Source organism: Sus scrofa, chromosome 14 (assembly GCF_000003025.6).
Source record: "Sus scrofa isolate TJ Tabasco breed Duroc chromosome 14, Sscrofa11.1, whole genome shotgun sequence".
In the NCBI taxonomy this organism is placed as follows: domain Eukaryota; kingdom Metazoa; phylum Chordata; class Mammalia; order Artiodactyla; family Suidae; genus Sus; species Sus scrofa.
The window spans coordinates 114,227,053-114,249,155 of NC_010456.5; the positions used below are offsets into that span (position 1 = coordinate 114,227,053).

The 22,103-nt window shown below is 43.9% G+C and overlaps 2 protein-coding genes across 5 annotated transcripts in view; one reads left to right on the plus strand and one right to left on the minus strand.

Annotated features, from left to right (window-relative positions):
- Nucleotides 1-22,103, minus strand: part of PCGF6 (polycomb group ring finger 6) — a 225,002-nt gene that overhangs the window by 164,596 nt on the left and 38,303 nt on the right. The window lies entirely within an intron of this gene.
- INA (internexin neuronal intermediate filament protein alpha) lies at nt 946-13,514 on the plus strand. Its single transcript, XM_001929320.7, has 3 exons — nt 946-2,096; nt 10,082-10,206; nt 11,485-13,514. Exons 1-3 carry the CDS (start codon nt 1,032-1,034, stop codon nt 11,792-11,794), a joined length of 1,500 nt encoding a protein of 499 aa, XP_001929355.3. The 5' UTR covers nt 946-1,031; the 3' UTR covers nt 11,795-13,514.

Below are 22,103 nucleotides of genomic sequence, written 5' to 3' on the forward strand. Positions count from 1 at the left end.
GCCAGCTCAGTCACCAGCATTCCTCCCCACTTTTAGAGTTTAATGTGTTCGGAGGGACCTCTTTTGTTCAAAAACAGATTTCCACAAGAAAAGGCCCTCCTAAACCAGATAAGGATGACACAGACTGAAATATGAAATGCTTACAGAGACAGACAGGTAAAGTAGATGGATTAAGAAGGTGGTCGTTATTCACCGGCGAGTAGTCGGGTCTGTGGTGAACAGGAGAGCACACTCATCCAAATGGCAGGGGCACCTCAGCTCTGCTCACTGCGGCACTCACACCCCAGCTCTGCCCTCTGCTTCTCTCCTCTCTCCGCAACTCAGGCCGGTGCTCTTTACCTACCTCCCCTCTCCCCCGGGGGCCTAGCAGGCTTTCCGCGCAGCCACCCGCCCCGGGTGCTCCGGGGAGCTACCGAGAAACAGCTAATGAGATGCTCTTTGACGTAGACCCACTTTTCCCCTGGGAACCCCGAGCGGGCTAAGGGAGGGGACAAAGCCGCGCTCTGAGGGTCCCCATTCTAACTAGAAAAATCAAGCCTCGCCCTAGGAGCCCCGGGGTGAGGATGGGCATACAGCACACCTCCCAGAAAACACCAACCTCCTGGTGGGTTAAAGGGGGCAAGGAGGACAGGGTCAAAGGACACGACATTGCCGTGTGGTTTCTGGATGGTAAACCCCGTCGTTTAGGCACCCCTCCGCTAAAGTCACTTCCAAACCAGACGATTCTTGGGGATGGGCGCTTCGGACAGGAGTTGGCCCCTATACAAATGGCCACGTCCCCGCGCTCTCGGTCGGTCGCCCGCGCAGCTCCCCCTCCCCACCCCCCGCTCCGCGGCTCCTGGATGCCCCCCTTTCCTCCCTCCGCCAAACCCGGAGCAGGAGCTCCGCCCCCAACGCGCCGCCCCAGCGCCCCCACCCCCGCCGCGCCTTAAAAGCCGGTGCACACAGCCCCGCCGCGCCCCGCCCGGCGCACCTCTCCTCTCCTCTCCAGCTCCAGCCGTAGCCGCTCTCCCGGCCCTGGTCCTGGCACCATGAGCTTCGGTTCCGAGCACTACCTGTGCACCGCCTCCTCCTACCGCAAGGTGTTCGGAGACGGCTCGCGCCTGTCCTCACGCCTCTCCGGGGCCGGCGGCGCGGGTAGCTTCCGCTCGCAGTCGCTGTCCCGCTGCAATGTGGCCTCCTCGGCAGCCTGCTCCTCTGCCTCGTCGCTTGGCCTGGGCCTGGCCTACCGCCGCTCTCCGGCGTCGGACGGGCTAGACCTGAGTCAGGCGGCGGCGCGCACCAACGAGTACAAAATCATCCGCACCAACGAGAAGGAGCAGCTGCAGGGCCTCAATGACCGCTTCGCGGTGTTCATCGAGAAGGTGCATCAGCTGGAAACGCAGAACCGCGCGCTCGAGGCCGAGCTGGCTGCGCTGCGACAGCGCCACGCCGAGCCGTCGCGCGTCGGCGAGCTCTTCCAGCGCGAGCTGCGCGAGCTGCGCGCGCAGCTGGAGGAGGCGAGCTCGGCTCGCGCGCAGGCCCTGCTGGAGCGCGACGGGCTGGCCGAGGAGGTGCAGCGGCTGCGGGCACGCTGCGAGGAGGAGAGCCGAGGGCGCGAAGGCGCGGAGCGCGCCCTGAAGGCGCAGCAGCGCGACGTGGACGGCGCCACGCTGGCCCGCCTTGACCTGGAGAAGAAGGTGGAGTCGCTTCTGGACGAGCTGGCTTTCGTGCGCCAGGTGCACGACGAGGAGGTGGCCGAGCTGCTGGCCACGCTGCAGGCATCGTCTCAAGCCGCGGCCGAGGTGGACGTGGCTGTGGCTAAACCAGACCTGAGTTCGGCGCTGAGGGAGATCCGCGCTCAGTATGAGTCCCTGGCAGCCAAGAACCTGCAATCAGCCGAAGAGTGGTACAAGTCCAAGTTTGCCAACCTGAACGAGCAGGCGGCGCGCAGCACCGAGGCGATCCGGGCCAGCCGCGAAGAGATTCACGAGTACCGGCGTCAGCTGCAGGCACGCACCATCGAGATCGAGGGGCTGCGCGGGGCCAATGAGTCCTTGGAGAGGCAGATTCTGGAGCTGGAGGAGCGGCACAGTGCCGAGGTGGCTAGCTACCAGGTAAAGGCTGGAGCGCTGCGTAGGGAGGGGCGTCCGGTTCTCTCCCGGGCATATTTACCGCACAATTGGGGCCATAGGAACCAAGGGGAGGACAAAGCTGGGGAAGGGAAAGAACCCCGCCTGAAGGAGTTAGCAAACAAAAAGCCCTAGAGTCTCCCGCTAATTTTAGGGGTCTGGACGCCCTTTTTCCCTGCCCCTCACGTACGTCCCTGACTGAGCCCTTCTAACAAGCCCCTCAAGCTTCTGTTCTCAGGTGTCTGAAAATCTAACTCATGCTTTCCTGTCAGCAAGTGGACAATAAACACGCTGGCAGCCTGAAGAACAGCCCCCACCCAAAGCAGGAGAGTCCAGCGGGGGTGGGTCACAGCCTCTCCATGGTTGGCCATGCTGTTTCCTCTGTCTAGCCTGTTTAGTTGACTTTGAAAGAGGTTATGCGCACCCTGGAAATATTTATGGAATTTGGTCTGCCATTGAGTTGGGGAAAGAATAACGGGGACTAAACTGGGAAGCGTTCTATCCCATTGTCTTGACTTTTGCCTTCAAAGGAGTAGAGATTGGGAGCCAACGAGATGGTTGCTTGGGCTAGTAATAACCCCCCTGCTCTGTCCTCACACAATTCCTAAAGAAAGCGCTACACCCAATAGCGAGAGTTTCGTCGGGCGCTGTCCTCGGTGCTGATCTCGAGTTCTTCCCATCTCAGAAATTTTTTCCTGGTTCATGTCCCATTTCCAACTCTCCAGGCAATTAACCGCTTTGATTTTTTTTTTCTTTCTTTCTTTCTCTTCTGCAAACACCAACACATCAGTCTTGGCTACCTGCAATCAAAGGTCACCTCGTGGACAGCATCAATTTTCACTTTCACGGATGGCTTAGCACTTAACAAAAACCACTTAATCTGCTCAACAGCAGTGAAGTCCCATTTGAAAATGCTCATTTCCTTAACATTTCCCTACATTAAGTGCATGTGATAAATAACAGAGATGGGTTCATCTTTGTTATAGGTCACTTATTTTTTCCCACCTTTGCTTGTCCTCTAAGCTCCTGAGAAGGTATCGATTGGCTCCTTACTCCTTTTCTCTCCAAACAAAGGCCACTGCATCGTCAGTTTTACTATATAGAACATTCTGGGCTTAAGACCACAGAGGACACAGAGGCAGGAGAAGAGTATAGAAAAGAATCTAAATAATTGGTTCAGCTTCAAGGTGCAATAAAAAGCTCCATTGGATAGAATGCTAATAATTTGGAAACTTGCAATAATTCATTCTAGCCAAGATAAAAGTTTATATTTGATAAAACTAATAAGGTTTGGGACCATTGATAAAATACTAAAAAAAGCACACACATAAAAATAATAAAATATTAAATTTTATAATAAAACACTAAAATAATAAAATCAGGAAAGGAGTAAACCTCAAATTACTATTTTAGTCTGGGGCTAAAGAATTATTATTGCTGTGCAATATTTGCTATTCATTACAAATTACTCCCTTTAATAAAGGAAGGAACTTGCTTGGACCTTTTGGTGTTTGAATTATAGTAATATTCAAATAAATGTTTCTATTCTGCTTCAAAATCTGTAACTTGAACTTTTCATTATGTGGCCTAGCTCCTGGAAGGCCTGAATTAATCACATTTAGTTGAAACCGTGTTTTCTTCTAGAAGCTTCAAAGGATGTGCCAGGTGGTCTTTTGAAAGGCTACCCTGATATTTCTATAAAAAGGGTAATTTATCAACAACTGCCATCTGAACTGGGCTTTGCCATGTCTTCTGTCTGGTTGTTATAGCCGCTACATTCTAAGAGGTAGTGACAGTATTGTCTGGCTTGTTTTGTTTGCTTTAAAAGACTTTCAGTGTTAGACAATAGTAGGGTCATCCCAGCCTTAGTCTGCAGGAAACAAACAAACAAACAAAAAAAAACAACAGAAACTGCGGCATCTGCAGCTCTGCAGTGCTGCCCCCATCAGTTTTAGCCTCAGAGCCTCAGTGGACCTATAGATATACATAGATCTATCCTACCTCCTGGGACCTAAGGCTTATGAGGTGCTCACATCCCCACCTTCAGATCCTGAAGGCATGAAGCCACAAGGGTGTCATCTGGCTATTCTAACAATCTTAGCAGTGCTGAACAAGATAAAAAGCATCCTTTTCTACAGTGAGATTCAGCCATTGTTTTCTTGCCCTCTGACCCCATCCTCCTCCTCTTTCACTGCAGTAATGGGAGGTTGTTCTCTTTCTTCTGTTTCAGAGATTAGGGGAAGGCCCATTTTTCCTTTACAAGTTTGCCACCCTCTCAGAGGCAGAGGTAGGCCCCATTAAAGTCACATTTTCCCTGCCCCAGAGAGCTGACAGCCTATTTGAGGAAAGAAAGCATAATACACTTTTGAAAGGATACAGAATAATTCAAGGTGACATAGTGAGTATACAGTGGTGTATGAGAGAGCCTGCATCAGGCAACAGGAGAAATTACGAGGAGCTAGGGCTATTGTTTTCAGAAGCCAGATGCAGCCACCTTCTCTAGCTGAAGGCTTTTCATTTCTGACACAGCATCATTCTGATACTTGCACAGCCACTTCACCACCATTAGAGTCCCTGTTCTGCCAAAGATGTCTAAGAACATTTTTCAAGGATACTGGGGGCCCTGGACCTGTACTATGGTCAGTCTTGGAAAGCTAAAGCTTTCCTTGAAAGGCCTTGCTGAACAGTCAAGATCACACCATTAGTTAATGCTCTCCAGGGAGATGAGCCAAGTCGGCCCTCTTCTTTCCAGTATGAGATTGGAGTGCAGCCTAATTAAATAGCAGGAAGGGGCTGGCCCCTTGGAGATTGAGGTTGGCAGGAGCTTTGTATAAATCTATAGCTTGATAGATCCATTTCTGAAATTAGAATTCAAGAAAAAAAACCTTCATTTGGGCCCTCCCTTTTTTTAACTCTTCCATGTGCTTTTTGCTTCCTTTTGTTCTATATTTGACCCCTCTACCTCACTGTATTCTTGTCACCTGGGCCACCCTGATAGTGCCTTTACAGAAAGAAACTAGTGGTTCTTAAACTCATTGGCCCACCAGGGACACTTGGGGGCTTTACAAAAAGATTCTCAGGCCCACTCCCAAAGATATGGATTCAGTAGTTCACAGGTGGGGCCCAGGAATGTGCAATATTCCAATAAAAGCACTGCATTCTGTCATTCCTCAGACTGATTTTGGGGTGCACTGACTTAAGCCACATTTCCCGGTGTAAACCAGCCTATAGAAATATCTATAATGTAAAATTTTAAAGTATGATGGGGAAAAAGAAAAACAAAACAAAGATGGGATGAAGCAAAGATAAGAGTGAGAATAAGGCAGCACAGTGGCCTGCCGGTGTATCTCATGATAGAAATCTTCGCTTCCCACCTTTGTTCATCAGGCAGAAAAGTAATTCTGAATGGTCTCTTTAAATCAGATGGTGCTGCCCTTCTACTGTGTACCTGGCTGAGGGCCCCTAAAAGTGATGAGACCCTCAAGCACTGTCTGTGGTTCCTTTCCTCCACGAAGATGCTGATGTGGCCAGTTTTCTTTCTTACTCCCAGCCTGCATCCTTCCAGCCCTGAGGAAGATGCTCTGCACTTACATTAGCCACTCCGGGAAAGACTGCCCACTGGAGCTGGGAGTGCCTCCGTCCCTCCCTCTCTCCCATTCCCTCCGGCTAAGCCGGCAGCAGCCGCGTGGTTGGGGGAGGGAGCAGACTGCAGCGCTCGGCTCCCATTTCCAGCTGGAGGCCATCTTTGGCCGGGCTTTTCAAGGGCAACGCAAGATAGTCTGGCGTGGGGAGGAGGGTGCAAACAAAGAGACTAGACATTGCAGAGCAGTGGTCAGCAGTCAGCCCCGTTCCTTTTGAAAAGAGCCAAGTCATGCTTTCTGTCTACTCTGATCCATAAAATAGACATATGAAATGTGTAACAAAAAAGTTCAGGGCAATTTCTTCCATCTAGAACTCAGGTCCCTAACAACCTCTTATTCAGAAAACACAGCTGTGAAACCAAAGTAATCATTTAAAAAGGACCTAACTAACCTGCCGAGGAAACAAAAGGCTGTCTCTAAATCACGTATTTGGAAGTTGGCCCTTCTGGTGCCCCCAGCCTATTTATTGTTACTTTATGTGATTCTAAAGCACTTTGCTATTTGGATTTCTCTTTTCCAGAGAATAAGAACCCCTGGAGTCTGGCATTAATCAAGAATGAATAGCAGCAGATTAGTTTAACTTTCAGGACAAAGGAAACCAATACATAGCAAACACTAATTCAAACACTGCTCTAAGGGACCATTTAGGGTAGAAATAAACAGCCTGGTATACCTTAGTTGCCACAAAAGATAAAACACATCACAGGATTATAGACCATCATCGTTACCCTTAGTTGCTGAGAAAGGTTACGTTATGTTTAATGTTCTAAGTAAGAAAGGTTTTTACTTAAAACTGCTATTTTAAAAAAATCTGTTATGGGAGTTCCCATCATGGCTCAGTGGTTAACCCAACTAGTATCCACAAGGAGAAGGGTTGTATCCCTGGCCCTGCTCAGGGGGTTAAGGATCCAGCATTGCCGTGAGCTGTGGTGTAGGCTGCAGATGCAGCTCGGATCCCGAGTTGCTATGGCTGTGGTGTAGGCCGGCAGCTATGGCTCTGATTCAACCCCTAGCCTCCATATGCTGTGGGTGCAGCCCTGAAAAAGACAAAAGACCAAAAAAAAAAAAATCTGTTATGGAGAAGTACATCTTCTTGAAAAATAAAAAATAAACCTGGTGCTTTACGGGATGCCTCCAATTCTCCAATATTAGTTTTATTATATGTTGCTTTCCTTAGTTTTCTAAGCAGTTATAGACGGGGCTCATGATTAATTTGTCCATTTCATTAAAAGGGTAGAGAGTCACGTGGTATGATATCAACGATACTGAAAATCACTAACATTTACTGAGCAGTTCCTAGGTGCCAAATGCTCTTCTACTACCTATTATCTGATAATTTAAGAGATAATGGACTCATCACATAATAGTGTGGTGTTCATTAAATTGGTATCCTAACTTGAGCATCTCAGAACACCTCAGAAAAGAATAAACATTATTCTTTTTAATAAAATTTCCCTTATACAGAAATGCATGGTTTGGAAGAAAGTAAAATATAGAAAATTGACTGAGGTATGCTAGGTATTTCTTTCAGGGCAAGAAATGCAACCCAAATATCCTAATGAAATCCTCTTTTTTTCCTCCTATAATATTTCTCTTGCTGCTTTGCATAATGAGCATACTACCTTCCCTTTTTCCTTTTTCCTTCATCCTATACTCTTTTCCCCCTTAATACAGTAATATTGATTCTCTTATCTCTAATACATCATGAGCTGACTTGCTTGTAGGTTAGTTTAACCTCAAATACAGCAACCATCAAAATTTCTTGGTAAAAATCCTTTAAACTCTCATGATCTCTTAACACACTCTGGAATATTTTTGTCACTGTCCAGTGTATTATGTATTTTCCCCACTGTTTATCATCCTTTGCTCTATACCCATTGGTTAAGCAAGTTTCTTCTTTGCAGTATTCCTGTCAATATTTATAGAACAGGTAGGTGGTATGAATTTTAATTCTTTCTGCAGATTCTCTTGATTTGGAAGTTTGCACTCCCTGATGTATCGGCCCTGCCTTTCACTTTTGCTTCATCACCCCCACAAGGGAAGTTACAAGGGTCCCTCAGCACTGACCTTCTTGAGGTTTCTGATATGTTTCTCTGCACCACTTTTTTATAAAGTTATTTTACTTTATAAAAATAACTCTCAGTCACTGTGCTCTTCATGATGACAGAACTGTAACTGAATTATATGAGTTATTTGCTCAGGCCTTTTCAGGTCTCAAGAAAAGAAATGCATATGTAGCCTCATTCATTCACTCATCAATCATTCATTGATCATCTACTGTGTGCATTGTGCTGGGCTGTGGGCGTCCAGGGGTGAACTAGACAGAAAGAGTCCCCGTTTCCATGTAAATTACATCCTAGTGCAGTGGTTCTCTAACAGAAGTGATTCGCCCTCTTGTTTAGCCATGTCTGGAGACATTGTTGGGGATCACAACTGGAGGGAGGGTGGGTACTGCTGGCATCTAATGGATAGAAGTTGGGGATGCTGCTAAAAATCCTACATCCAATCCAGGACAGGCCCCTCCCCCCCGACAACAAAGAATTATCCAGCCCCAAATGTCAATGGTCCCCAAGTTGAAAAACATTGTTATAGAGGAAGCTGACAGAAAATAAGCTAGTAGACAATAAGTGAACAAGATAACATCAGATCATGATAAGAGCTAAAAAGCAGAGTGGCCATTTTGAAGCAGGAGCTTTTTTTCTGATTTTTCTTCCCACTGGAGGTACCTGTTTCTGATTTACACAAAGTTCCTTCATGGGCTAGCAGCTGTCCCAGCTTAATGTGGAATCATGTGCTAGATTACTGTGGAGAGGGTACCTAAATTAGATGCCAGGAAAGAACTGAGAACATTTGAACTGAATCTTGTATGACATGAAGTCAGCCATGTGAAGACCTACCACAGAATATTCCAGACAGGAAGGAGCAACCCTAAAGGGCCTGGGATAACAATGAACTTGGTAAGCAGCAAAAGAGAAGGCCAGGGTAGCTGAAACACATTGAGTGAGCAAGGAGAAAAGTATAGGCTGTGCAGGAGCTTTGACTTAATTCCAGAGCTGTTGGAGAATTTTAAGCAGATAAGCAACAGGATCTATTATTATTATTATTATTATTATTTTTTTTTTTTTGTCTTTTTGCCATTTCTTGGGCCGCTCCCGCAGCACATGGAGGTTCCCAGGTTAGGGCTCTAATCGGAGCTGTAGCCACCGGCCTACGCCAGAGCCACAGCAACACCAGATCTGAGCTGCGTCTGCAACCTACAGCACAGCTCACGGCAACGCCGGATCGTTAACCCACTGAGCAAGGCCAGGGATCAAACCCGCAACCTCATGGTTCCTAGTCAGATTCGTTAACCACTGAGCCACGACGGGAACTCCAGGATCTGCTATGTTTTTAAAAGATCCTCTGGCTGCTCAAGAATCACAGACTTAAAGCTATTTTCTCCCCTGCCTGGATTTCTACCTGAAGGAACTTAAAGCAAAAGCAAAAGTATTATGTGTACTTGGTTTCTTCTAAAAAAAACCATTATAACTTTGGAGTTCCTGTGGTGGTGAGGCGGAAAAGAATCTGACTAGGAACCATGAGGTTGTGGGTTCAATCCCTGGCCTTGCTCTGTGGATTAAGGATCCAGTGTTGCCATGAGCTGTGGTGTAGGTCACAGACTGTGGCTCAGATCTGGTGTTGCTGTGGCTGTGGCATAGGCTGACAGCTGTGGTTCTGATTAGACCCCTAGCCTGGGAATCTCCATGTGCCGTGGGTGCGGCCTTAAAAATATATATATATATATTACAACTTCAAACTGCCATTTGGATTAAAAAAAATTCCTTGGAGTGTTTATGCTTCCTCCCTGTGTGTCATGTAAAGTGCTTTCAGTAAAGTGATTGAGTAGCAGGCTTTCAAGGAACCATCAAAATGAATGGAGGCAGAGAAGACTTGCTTTCCACATTGGAATTTTCTGAATCTAAGCTCCTAACTGAGGCTTCGATTTTGGAAAGGACATGCAACAAGTGAGTGATTCAGCAGTAGTATAACAAGCAAGGGAGAGATGGTAAATAAGTAAAAAAATATAAATATCTCCCCGGTGTTTGGCTGAGAACAAGGTGCCCCATGGTAGAAGTTCCTCTAACCCTCACCATGTGTCCAAATCTCCTGGGGGCCTTGATGAAAAATGCAGATGCTGGGACCCCACCCCAGAACAAGTGAATCAGAATCTGGGCTGGGGGACAGGTCTGGATTTGTGTGGTCAGGGTTAAGAATCCTTGCTGTCTTAATCTCAATCTCAGTGAATGTCAACTGGTTTGGGCTAAATATGGTGGACATGTTGCTTTTCAGGATAACATTGGGCAGCTGGAGAACGATCTGAGGAACACCAAGAGTGAGATGGCACGCCACCTTCGTGAATACCAGGACTTGCTTAATGTCAAAATGGCTCTTGACATTGAGATAGCAGCTTACAGGTATGTCAAAGAGTATGCTCACCCAAGCAGATCCCATCACCTGGGGCAATGCTACCCAAAGAAGTGGTTTTAGTGTCTCCAATTTCTGAGGGGTGGGTGGGGAGGGAGGAGGAAAGACATCCCTGGCTCCTTCCAGGTGAGCTGACCCTTATGTCTCTTGACTGGATTATATCCCAGCTCCGCTTCACTAGTCCTGGGGTGGTCTGCCCACCTCTGCTAGGATTTAAGGGGATAATGTGAGTATACGAAGGGTGAAAGAAAAGCCATCAGACACTAACTTTAAAAATAGGTTCATATAACATTGCAAGTCTCAAGAGGTAAGATATCCTCCTGGATTCCTACTCAAGCAATGTGTCAGTAAACGTTTACCTCTAAAAAAATAAATAAAAGCAGCTACTACTTTTTGAATGACTGTTGTGTGCCAGGCACTATATTAGATACTGCATATAAATTATCTGGGTATCAGGTCATTATTCCCATTTTTCGGAAGAGGAAACTTGAACCTCTGTGTGTCTTGCTCAAAGTCACAGTGCCGGTAATGGAAGAGCTCAGACTCAACCTCAAATCTTCCTGAGAATTTCAGAGGATTTCATAGTGTTTTGAGTTTCTGATTTTAAAAGAAGGATGATAAAAATTACTAAGAGTCATGAGAAAAAAAGTATCGGGCCATTCTTTTATGATGCTGTTTAGACCAGGATAGGAAAAAGCTTTGTATCTGAAACAGTTTTATTCACTGGTCTCTGTTATTGCTGATTCCATTCCCTTTGTACCCCAACACGTTGAGAAAATACAAATCTCAAGTTCAGGCCAAATTAAGCAGCTCCTTGGGGACTTCTTACCTTCTTATCCCTGTTGCACTTAAGGTGTTAATTAGTAAAATTACTTCTCCTTAGAGCTTTGTAGACTCTTAAGTGCCAAAAATGGGTGTGATGAGACCAAGGGGAGTTGCAGGGTTTTTTAAAAAAGGGGAATTCACAAAACTTCTTATTTGTGAATATGACAGGTTTCCCCTTGACAGAGCTTTAAATGCAGCTAGTGCTAAAGATATGTGAGTGTGTGTGAATGAGTGTGTGTGTGTGTGCATGCACGTGCACGCTGGATAAAGTCCAAGCCTTTGAGCCTTGGAATTCAATATTTATTGGTTTCAATCTCATGAAGAAACTGTGAAATCTTTCTAATGTGGAATCTTTCTAGAATGAATAGGGGCTGGGGGGTTAAGTTCTTAAAACAAAAATTGCAGGCTGACTTCCTGAGAGTTTTTCTCTGTTGGATTTACAGGAAACTGCTGGAAGGAGAAGAGACACGTTTTAGCACTAGTGGATTAAGTATTTCAGGGCTGAATCCACCTCCCAATCCAAGTTACCTGCTCCCACCTAGAATCCTCAGCTCTACCACCTCCAAAGTATCAGCCGCTGGGCTCTCTCTTAAGAAAGAGGAGGAGGAAGAGGAAGCCTCTAAGGTGGCCTCTAAGAAAACCTCCCAGATAGGGGAAAGTTTTGAAGAAATATTGGAGGAGACAGTCATATCTACTAAGAAAACCGAGAAATCAAATATAGAAGAAAGTACCATTTCAAGCCAAAAAATTTAATTCTGTTGCTTAAAAAAAAAAATTAATGCTTAGGAGGGGATAATATGCATTTGACTTGTTAAACAGCCTATTCCTGATCCAAAACGCCTATCATGACTATCCAGTGTCTTCAAGGCTTCAGTCTCATATTTAGCATTGAAACCTTACTCTCTCTAATAACACCACACCTTAGATTGGAGCAAACCTCAGTCCTAGAGCAATCACAGAGGAGTTATCTAAGAATACAGCTTTCTCACCTAAAGCTCAGGCTTCACAGCAGTAGATGATTCAGGTACAGAGGAAGTACAAACTAAGGTGCTAAATCTGTCATCATCATCATCTTGCTGTGAATCGAAATGAAAATCTATATTCATTCACTATACCCAGCCGTTACCCAGCTATATAACCTCACTCTAGATATCTAAAACATAAGATCACTGCCAAAGATAAACCCATGGTCCATACCCAACATCATTCTGATAGGATTGTTTCACAAATGATAGGTGTTTATTTAAGGGACACTTTCCCTCACACCCCTCAATTCCATATATCCCTTTCTTGCATTCAGAAAAAAAAAGGCTAGTGTAGTATTTGTCCCTTTCAACACATTTAGCTCTTCTCAAAAGAACTTTCCCCCTTTAGCTGTCTTTGCCCGATATGTAAAATTAGATGCATGTTGACCATTTCTAAGATTCGTGTAATGCCTTCTCCCTGCCCATTTCATGTCCTCCTAATTCTGTAGTTAAAAAAGAAAATGGCAGTGATAAGTTTTATGGGTTGCCTCCAAGAAATAAAATAATGAAAAGAGTCCCTAGATTTTAGGCTTTCAACTTATTCAAATCCACTTAATTAGGAAAAAGGAATACTCTATTAAGAACATAGCTTTTCCCCTGTAGAAGCACAGCTATAGTTAATCCCAAACTGTGATTAAGCTGACCTTAGATTTAGAAGTATAAGCTAGAAGAGGTGAGTATTTGTAATGAGGAGGAAAAGCCGAGGTTTCATTTATATGCCTCAGTTCCTTGGTGGTGATAATGAATTCATTCCTTCATGCCCTGACCCTTAGACAGAAGCCACATAGTCCCCTTCCACGAGTCTAGGTCCTAAAGAGGGCTTGTTTTCACCTCTATGCCTTTTAAGAGTGTTAAGTGTAGATTATGTTATCACCAGGACACAATGCTACTGCCCCAAAGTAAAAGGAGACTCTTGTGGTCAGTCAGCACCACCAACAGATATAAAAAAGAAATCTTTCTCTTTTCTAAAAGGGTCTTGCCCAACAGTTTTCCCACTGCTGCCTGGGTAGTTGGTGGGGTCTCCTTCCCTGCTGGAGAGGAAGAGATGCTCAGACTGGGGAAGGAGCGCACATACTGTATTCACATGCTAGGAAGCAGATCCCGGAGAGTCCAGTTTTCATCTGCCCTGCTGCATAGCAGCTGCATTGCCCAGACTTCCACATGTGCCAAGTCTGATGCCGAATAGATTCTCTGTCGGAGTCCCTTCCACCAGAGCTAAAGAGTAGCTATATCTCTGTCACATATCTCCATGAAGAGCTCTATGCTGCTAAGGACGTGATGCTTTTACGCAACTGTCTTATCCTAGCAAATCTTTCAATGAACCAAGGAACTTAAAAGAACACTTTTCTCTTCTTCGTTTCCCTTACCACAGCCTTGTCTTTACTCTCCACATTTACTGTAAAACATTAGTAAAATAAGAATTAAAAGTCACACGAATCCCACCAACATAACTTGTGTTTTGTGGTTTCTGTTGCTTCAACTGAGAGAAGCGCCGTTTTGGTTCAGTGAGACAGCTGTGCCCCCAAATCATTCAGAAGTCATGTTCTCTGTTTCATGCATCCACATTTAGTGTTTTGGGTTTTTTTCCTTCCCTGCCAAAGCCTTGAGGCTAAAGTCTGCAGACTGCAGTGTGCAGACTGTCTGGTCTGAAACACATAATGCACTAAATGGACAGCTCATGGCAGGAAATGGGAAAATCAAATCAATCAGATGATGAAAGACAATGTATTCTGTGCCTGGGTTTAACTAGTTTAACTTGGTAAAGATTTCTGAGAATGAAATTGCAAAAGGCACAGGGTAAAAAGTTCTTCAGGGAGTACTCTGGTGGTGGAACAGGTTAAGAATCTGGTGTTGCAGCAGCTTTGGTTGTTGCTGTGGCTTGGGTTCAATATGCCATGGGTGCAGGCAAAAAAAAAAAAAAAAGTTCTTAAATAAGAGTCTTTTCCTTTGATAATGAAACTATACTTCTGCAGAACCCAAATATCTAGGTAGAACGTGGGAAGCAGTAGCAGAATTTTCCTCTGTTGTAAGATTCTTAACCTTTTTTGGGGATTAAACACCTCTTGGGCAAAGCTATGGACCCCTTTCCCCCCAAAATACACAAAACTGTACAGATCAAGGGGCTTGTGATTCCTTTAGGACTATCTACTTCTGGTGTCCAGAATTCCGTGGATACCAAGTCGAGATTCCCTAATCCCATGCCAGGTTCCAGGCTGGAGAAAGCAAATGAGGGGATATATGGATGCAACCCATAGCTGATGCTGGTGGCTGAAGCTGGAGCTTGCTGAGTCCTGAACAACACCATCTTTCTTAATTCATCTGGCTAAGGGCACTTTCACACCACTTAAAGATACATTAGTGGTACTGCTACTAAAAAGAGATCTGTTAGTCACATACTAAAAATGAGAGTTTCACAGTAATCAAAGCATCTTTGGGGGCCTATTAAGGAACAATAGTCTCATCAATACATGGGTTTGCAATATAGACATTGGTTGCCATTTCTAAGAATATGGTTAATGGATCTTTCTCTATGCAAGATCAGAATCCTTTTATTAATTTATATAATTTCTGGCTCTAATTTGTATCTCCTGTTTTCAAGGAGTCACCACTAACTGCCATGAGCTCATTTGTGAAAGAAAGACATTAAAAGCATCTCACAGACTTGATAAATTATTAAGTCAGAGCAATTACAGTAACAGGGAAGCCTGACGTTCAGAATCATAAGACAAGCAGCAACATCAACTACTATGACAGAAGAGGACAACAAAGTGAGTCTGTGAGGCTGTGGGTGAGCCCCTCCAAAATTCAGTGTGACTTTCAGAGTCACTAGAGATCTCCTGCATCTTGGGAACTTATTAATAAGAGCTATAAGTTATTCAGTCCCTACTTATATGTCAGGCAGAGTACTAGGCTGTAAATGAAGAATGATCTCATTTAAACCTCACCACCATCCTCATTAGGTGTGGTATTTGTTTACCCATTTGACAAATGAAGGAATGGAGCCTTGGAATGACAAGGTTCAAACCCTTGTCTGATGCCACACAGTGAGGAACAGAGCTGGGAGTTGAACATCGTTCTTCTGAATCTGCAGTGCTGACTCTTCTCCTATGCTGCCTTTCTACGTAAAAGAAAGTCTCCGCACTTGAGGGAACAGATACCTTTCTTTTTATCCACTCTTTCACACTTTGCTCACCAAGTGTCACTTAAGGTTTCTCTGCACCAGAAACCTTTGCCAACACCAGGTCTAAAGGAAAAAACTGCTACACTTTGCAGACTTCTTGAGCCTACTCCTTCTTGCGTTGCAATGAGACAGTGGTGAACCCAAAACGGGCTCTGGGCCCATCCAACCATCCAACCATGAGTCTCCTCTTGCTCCTGCTTAAAGTTTTTATAGAATGGGGTGCTATTCACTTATTTATTTATTTTTTTTGTCTTTTTGCCTTTTTCTTGAGCCGCTCCCACGGCATATGGAGGTTCCCAGGCTAGGGGTCCAATCAGATCTGTAGCCGCCGGCCTACGCCAGAGCCACAGCAATGCTGGATCCAAGCCACGTCTGCGACCCACACACCACAGCTCACGGCAATGTGGGATCCTCAACCCACTGAGCAAGGCCAGGGATCGAACCCGCAACCTCATGGTTCTTAGTCAGATTTGTTAACCACTGGGCCAAGACGGGAACTCCTATTCACTTATTTTTTAAAATAGAGTTTAAAAAAATAATTTTGTGGAGTTCCCATTGCAGTGCAATGGGTTAAAGACTGAAGTCGTCTCTACAGTGGCTCCAGTCACTGCTGAGGCGCAGCTTCAATCCCTGGCCCAGCACAGTGGGTTAAGGATCCAGCATTGCAGCAGCTGAGGCATAAGCTGCAGGTGCAGCTCAGATTGTACTCCTGGCCCAGGAACTTCCATATGCTGCAGGTGCAGCCAAAAAAAATAAATAAATAAACAAGGCCCTGGAATTAAGGGGATATTACAGAGGGGATAATTCCTCAAGAGGTAATAAATCCAGAATACTTCTTTATTTTACCAGACTATCTAAAGAGGGGGGCAAGATTTGAATAATAGTCTGGAAACTAGGGTCCAAATTTTAGCTCTGGAGATAATGCAAATTATACATAGTGCTCAGGATAAACTTTTAGAACCTACCTATGATCATAAGCACGGAGCCCAGAACCACTACTCCTGGCTCTAAAAGCAAACCGGTAACAAACTTGACTAGCATCCATGAGGACGCAGGTTTGATCCTTGGCCTTGCTCAGTGGATTGAGGATCTGACGTTGCTGTGAGCTGTGGTGTAGGTCGCAGATGTAGCTCAAATCTGGCGTAGGCTGGCAACTATAGCTCCAATTCGACTCCCGTTCTGGGAATTTCCATATGCCACGGGTGCAGCTCTAAAATGAAAATTTTAAAAAAAACAAATAAACAAACCAACAAGCATGAAACTTCTTTTTTCCCTTGGCTACTCCTGTGGCATGTGGAAGTTTTGTGGCCAAGAACCCAATCGGAGCCACAGTAGTGACAACAGGATCCTTAACCCACTGTGCCACAGCAGTAATTCCATGAAACCATTTTTATTTTATTTTATTTTATTTTTTTGCCATATATGGAAGTTCCTGTGCTAGGGGTTGAATTGTTGGAGCTGCTGCTGAGGCCTACGTCACAGCCACGGCAATGGAGATTCCCAGGCTAGGGGTCTATAGGAGCTGGAGCCACTGGCCTACACCAGAGCCACAGCAACGCGGGATCCGAGCCGTGTCTGCAACCTACACCTCAGCTCACGGCATGCCAGATCTTTAACCCACTGAGCAAGGGCAGGGACCGAACCCGCAACCTCATGGTTCCTAGTCGGATTCATTAACCACTGTGCCACGACGGGAACTCCCATGAAACCTTTTTTTTTTTTTTTTTTTTTTTTGCTATTTCTTGGGCCGCTCCCACGGCATTTGGAGGTTCCCAGGCTAGGGGTCCAATCGGAGCTGTAGCCACCGGCCTACGCCAGAGTCACAGCAACGCGGGATCCGAGCCGCGTCTGCAACCTACACCACAGCTCATGGCAATGCCGGATCGTTAACCCACTGAGCAAGTGCAGGGACCGAACCCGCAACCTCATGGTTCCTAGTCAGATTCGTTAACCACTGCGCCACGACGGGAACTCCACCATTTTTAAAATGTATTTAAAAGCAGATAGGCTTTCTGGAGAAAAGGGAGGTGGAGATGGGGTTTTATTATGGAATGATGGAAACGGATAGAGGTGGTGGCTACACAACACTGTGAATGTACTAAATGTCACTGAATTGTTCACTTTAAAATTATTAATTTTATGTCATGCAAATTCACCCCTATTTTAAAAATCCATTGACAGAGAATTTATGGAACTACCAGAAAATATAATTACAAAGTCTACCATACTTCCTGCTCCAGCTGAGACCATTATGTACAGCCACCTGGGTCAACCCAGTTAGAAGGAATTCCATTAGGACAACATAAGCTGGATCTAATAAGAGTAGTATTGATTTCAAAACAGACTGCAGAAAAAGCCAGAAATCTCCCTGGATGTAAATGAAAGAAAGAATGGCTAGAAATGCTGCTTGCTTATGACCAGTGATCACTGATTTCCAAGAAATTTTATTTTTAATGACATCATCAGAAATTTCAAAGTTTCTTTAAAAATCTAAATTGTAAGAATATATTTTGATACTTAAAGCTAAATAGATTGAAACTAAATATACTTGAAAGCACAGTACTAATTTAAAACGGAAATAATTGAGGGAGGCTTTGCAAGATCTTAGAGCTCCTATGTGAAATTTTATGTTTCTTTATGGATAATACATTACTGGCTTTGCTGTATGTTCAGATTTAATGTACAGGTTAGATTGATGTTATCAGGCCTTTTGCTATTTTCAAATATCTCACATGGCTATACCATTTGCAAATGGGGTGAGTGCTCCTGAATCCAGCCAAACAAAGGACTGTTTTTATTACATTACCAACCCCTGCTGCATCTCTTAAAGGGAGAAAGAATGGTTACTAGGTAAATCAAAAGGCTTCTCTCCTTCTCTTAAGATTGCCCTCTTGTTTTATGCTATTTCACAAGCTTCCTAGGTTGAGGTAGAGACTAGCTAAAACTTATAAATTCTTTCTTACAATCCTTTGAAACACATACGTACATTGTAATAAAACGGAGTGAGTCACACCATAGAAATTTAAAGATTTATGTTTCTACAGTGCTTCAGTGATTCTGAAGAAAGCAACAACAACAACAACAACAAAAAAAAAAAAAAAGAAAAATGAAGATTGATCTTGGGAGGGTCTCCAGGCTCGTTTCCTCATTGATTAATCACTGTAGAGCGCCACATGGCTACTCTCTCCCCTGGTGAGGCACGTGATCTCCATACTGAGACATTTCATTCCACTTCTCATATAGAGGTTATAGAATGCTCAGCAGAGTGTAACCAAAACCATTAGTGTAAGGGCTGGAATTTTGGAATACAATCCATAGCAGGTATAGTTAATTACTCATTATCGCACAAGGCGAAAAAACATTTTTTCCTTAGAAGTGCTTATTAAAACAAAAAAAAATTTTTTTTTTTTTGGTCTTTTTAGGGCCACACCTGCGGCATGTGGAGGTTCCCAGGCTAGGGGTCCAATTGGAGCTGTAGCCGCCAGCCTATGGGATCCGAGCCACATTTGACCTACACCACAGCTCATGGCAACGCTGGATCCTCAACCCACTGACCAAGGGCCAGGGATCAAACTCGCGTCTTCATGGATGCTAGTCGGGTTCGTTAACTGCTGAGCCATGATGGGAACTCCTAAAGCAAATTTAACTTGAGTTTATCTGCTATGCCATAAGGGTGAATAAATGAGATGGGTGACTTCTATCTCCCATCATTTCCTGGAATAAGGATTCATACATATAGGATTCCTGATATCCTTTAGGGCTACGCAATCTTTTATCTTTTTCTGAAGCCGATGTAGCTCAACAAACAGAACTCCTTTCTGGTAACTGAAACTGTCTGTCCATGGGCTAACCTAGTCTGCAAAGTGGAAACAGCTAGGCTAAGATTAGAATTAGGGTAAAACAGAATTCAGGTCCAACTCCAGGGCCTGTATCCCTACCCTTTGCCCAATTATTAATAGGAGATGAATAGAGAAAATATGTAAGAAAAAAGAAAAAAAAGACGGTTTAACATCAATCTTTTAGTATTAATGGACCTACTTACTCAGAAACTAACTCAGCAAAGTAATCCAAGAAGTGACTACATAGGGAGTATACTTGAATTTGAAAATAAGACTACATGCCAGCCACTGTTCTGAATCTTTACGTATCTGTTAATTCTCATAACAAGTCTTGTCCTAATTTACAGATATAGAAAATGAAAGCTCAGAGAAGTTATATAAATGTTCAAGATTACACAGCTTGCAACTAGCAAAGCTGGAAGTCTAAGCTATGAGTCTGTCTTTCAATTCATGTCCTTAATTGGTGCGCAAGACTGCCCCTGTCTTTTGGGGGGAAAATCTGTTCCCGGCAAACTTTGTCTTCTTCATCTATTGATTTAAAATATTATTCAACCAGGTTTTCTCTTGGGAAAACACTTTCTTAGAAACATTAGAAGAAAAAAAAACCTTTTCTCAAATAAAAACAGTTTTGCAATAATAACCTCTGCAAAACCACAGACATCATCAAAGTGAAATCAAAATGCAGTAAAGATCAAACTATAATATCCATTTCACATAAGTAAATACTTGGCACGCTTTCAGAAGATCAATATGGTATTTCATTTGTGTGTGGACTATTATTCTCAAAAGATAGTAAAATTTAGATTCCATCAGTTCAGTTTTGAAGAGTGGCCAATAAATAAACTCATGTACACAACGACATATTGAAAAAGCTTAAAAATGAAGGCCTACCCCTTGTTATGATCTACTGAAGAAAGCAAAGATGAACAGCATTCAGAATCAGCATCTGCTTGGAAACTTCTCTATCACTAGGGCTTTCTAAGAAAACAAATTAAGTACACCATATAAGTTGTAACCATTAGAACTTTAAAAAGAAAACAATTTTTAAAAAATTAGTCACATAGCATCTAATAAAGCAATTGTGACCTAGTCATCCTAAAAGAATATTTATCTAGAATTGAATCATAATAGACTTTGGGCAATACAGTTGGGCAGGCTGAATAGAACAAGTAAACTGGTCAATGACATTATTCTCAAGAATTCAAAGCCAAAGGTACTCAGGAGAATCACTATGTGGGTGTGTGCAAGGTCTGTGTTAACTTGCAGTCCAGAGAAGGGATCATCAGAAACTAGGTAAGGATGTGTCTGATTCAGTCAGGGGGGAAGGGCAATGCACAGGGGAAGGAAGCTCAGTGAAGCTCAAGGTCAGAGAAAATGACTCTGGTCAACACTAGGGAGAAAAGATTGGGATGGCCTTTGAGGAGGAATTGAGAAAAATGCCAACCACACATTCTCCCAAACTACAACTACCACAGACTAGCCCTCTGGGCATCTCTGCTCAGATTGGCTCAAGCTTAAGCAAAAACAAAAGAAGCTGCAAGCTGTGCCAATCAAACAAATCTTTCTAGAGCCATTGAAGTTAAGCTCTGGAATCTGCACTTACTTGTGAAGATTTGGTATTTAGTTTTATTTCTGCTCGTATTCCTAGCGAAAATTCCCCTTGAAAAAAAAAAGATCTTAACTGAAGGCATGCTGCTGGTGGTGGGAATAAGGCTAACTCAAGGCAACAAGACAGGGCATTTCTGTTCTTGCTTGTGCTTTTCCCTCGTCTAAGTCTTTAACCCTCTGGTTATTTGAAGACGACTACCATATGTTGCCTTCCACCACTAAGTTTTTTGCTTCTCCAGAATAGTCAGAAGCATCTGCTCAATGCTTGCTCTTGTTTTGTCTCTCAGTCTCTGCCTCTGTTCCCTGTCTAATGCTTTCCCATCTAACTGTATCTTTGAGGTATGCTATCCAGAACTGGACACAAGGTGCATCGGAGATTTTAAGTATTAACTCCCTTGATCTGAAACTGTTTTTATTGATTTAGTCCAAGGTCACATTGGTTTTGGAAGTATAGATTTGTAAACTAGTCAATCAGCATTCTTACTTGGTTTCTGCCTGGTAGTAAATACGCAAAATAGAAATAATCAGATATAAATTCATTCTTTGGGATTCTTGGAGGTTAAGTCCAGGAAGGAGGAAAAAAAGAAAGGGTGGAGCTCTTTGTGACTCTTATTTACCAGTATCTGCCCTTTGTTAAGATTCTGAGACATGTGTAACAACAGGCTGCTAGTTCCTTCAAGACAGAAGGAATTTTAAGCTTGTCCGTGCAATGTCTAACAAGTGACATTATTAAAAAAGTGTTTTCCCATGTTACTATAAATCGTAATTTCTGGGCCTTTGGAATATCCTGACTTTGTATGCCTGAGACCTTGGGCTGCACCAGATAGTTTACACGGACAATGTGATTTATGGTGAATGCCTAACTCTGTATACCTGGGGCTCTGGGACATGTCATATCAGTTTCACTACTAGATAGGTGCTGGGATCACAATGGCTGAGTCAATCACATGGGCACTGCATGCCTATGTGACTGACTTTTAGTAAAAACTCTGGACCCCAGGGCTCAGGTAAGCTTCCCTGGCTGGTAACACTTACTCATCACCTATCACTGCGAGGAGAATTAAACTGCTGGGAGATGTTCCTGCATCTCCACTGGGAGAGGACCAATGGAAACTTGTGCCTGATTTCTCCTGTACTTACCCTATATATCTTCTCCCATGGCAGATTTTAATCTGTATCCTTTCATGGTAATAAACTAACCATCAGTATAAGGGCTTTCTGGGTGCCCTTAGTCCTGCTTGTGAACCATTAAACCTGGCAGTGGTCTTGGGGATCCCCAACACAGATGTTAACATGGGACAAGGATAGAAAAAGTAATTTGTGCAAGAAACATTTTTTTTTTTTTTTTTTTTTTTTTTGCTTCTTAGGGCTACACTCGTGGCATATGTAGGTTCCCAGGCCAGGGGTCT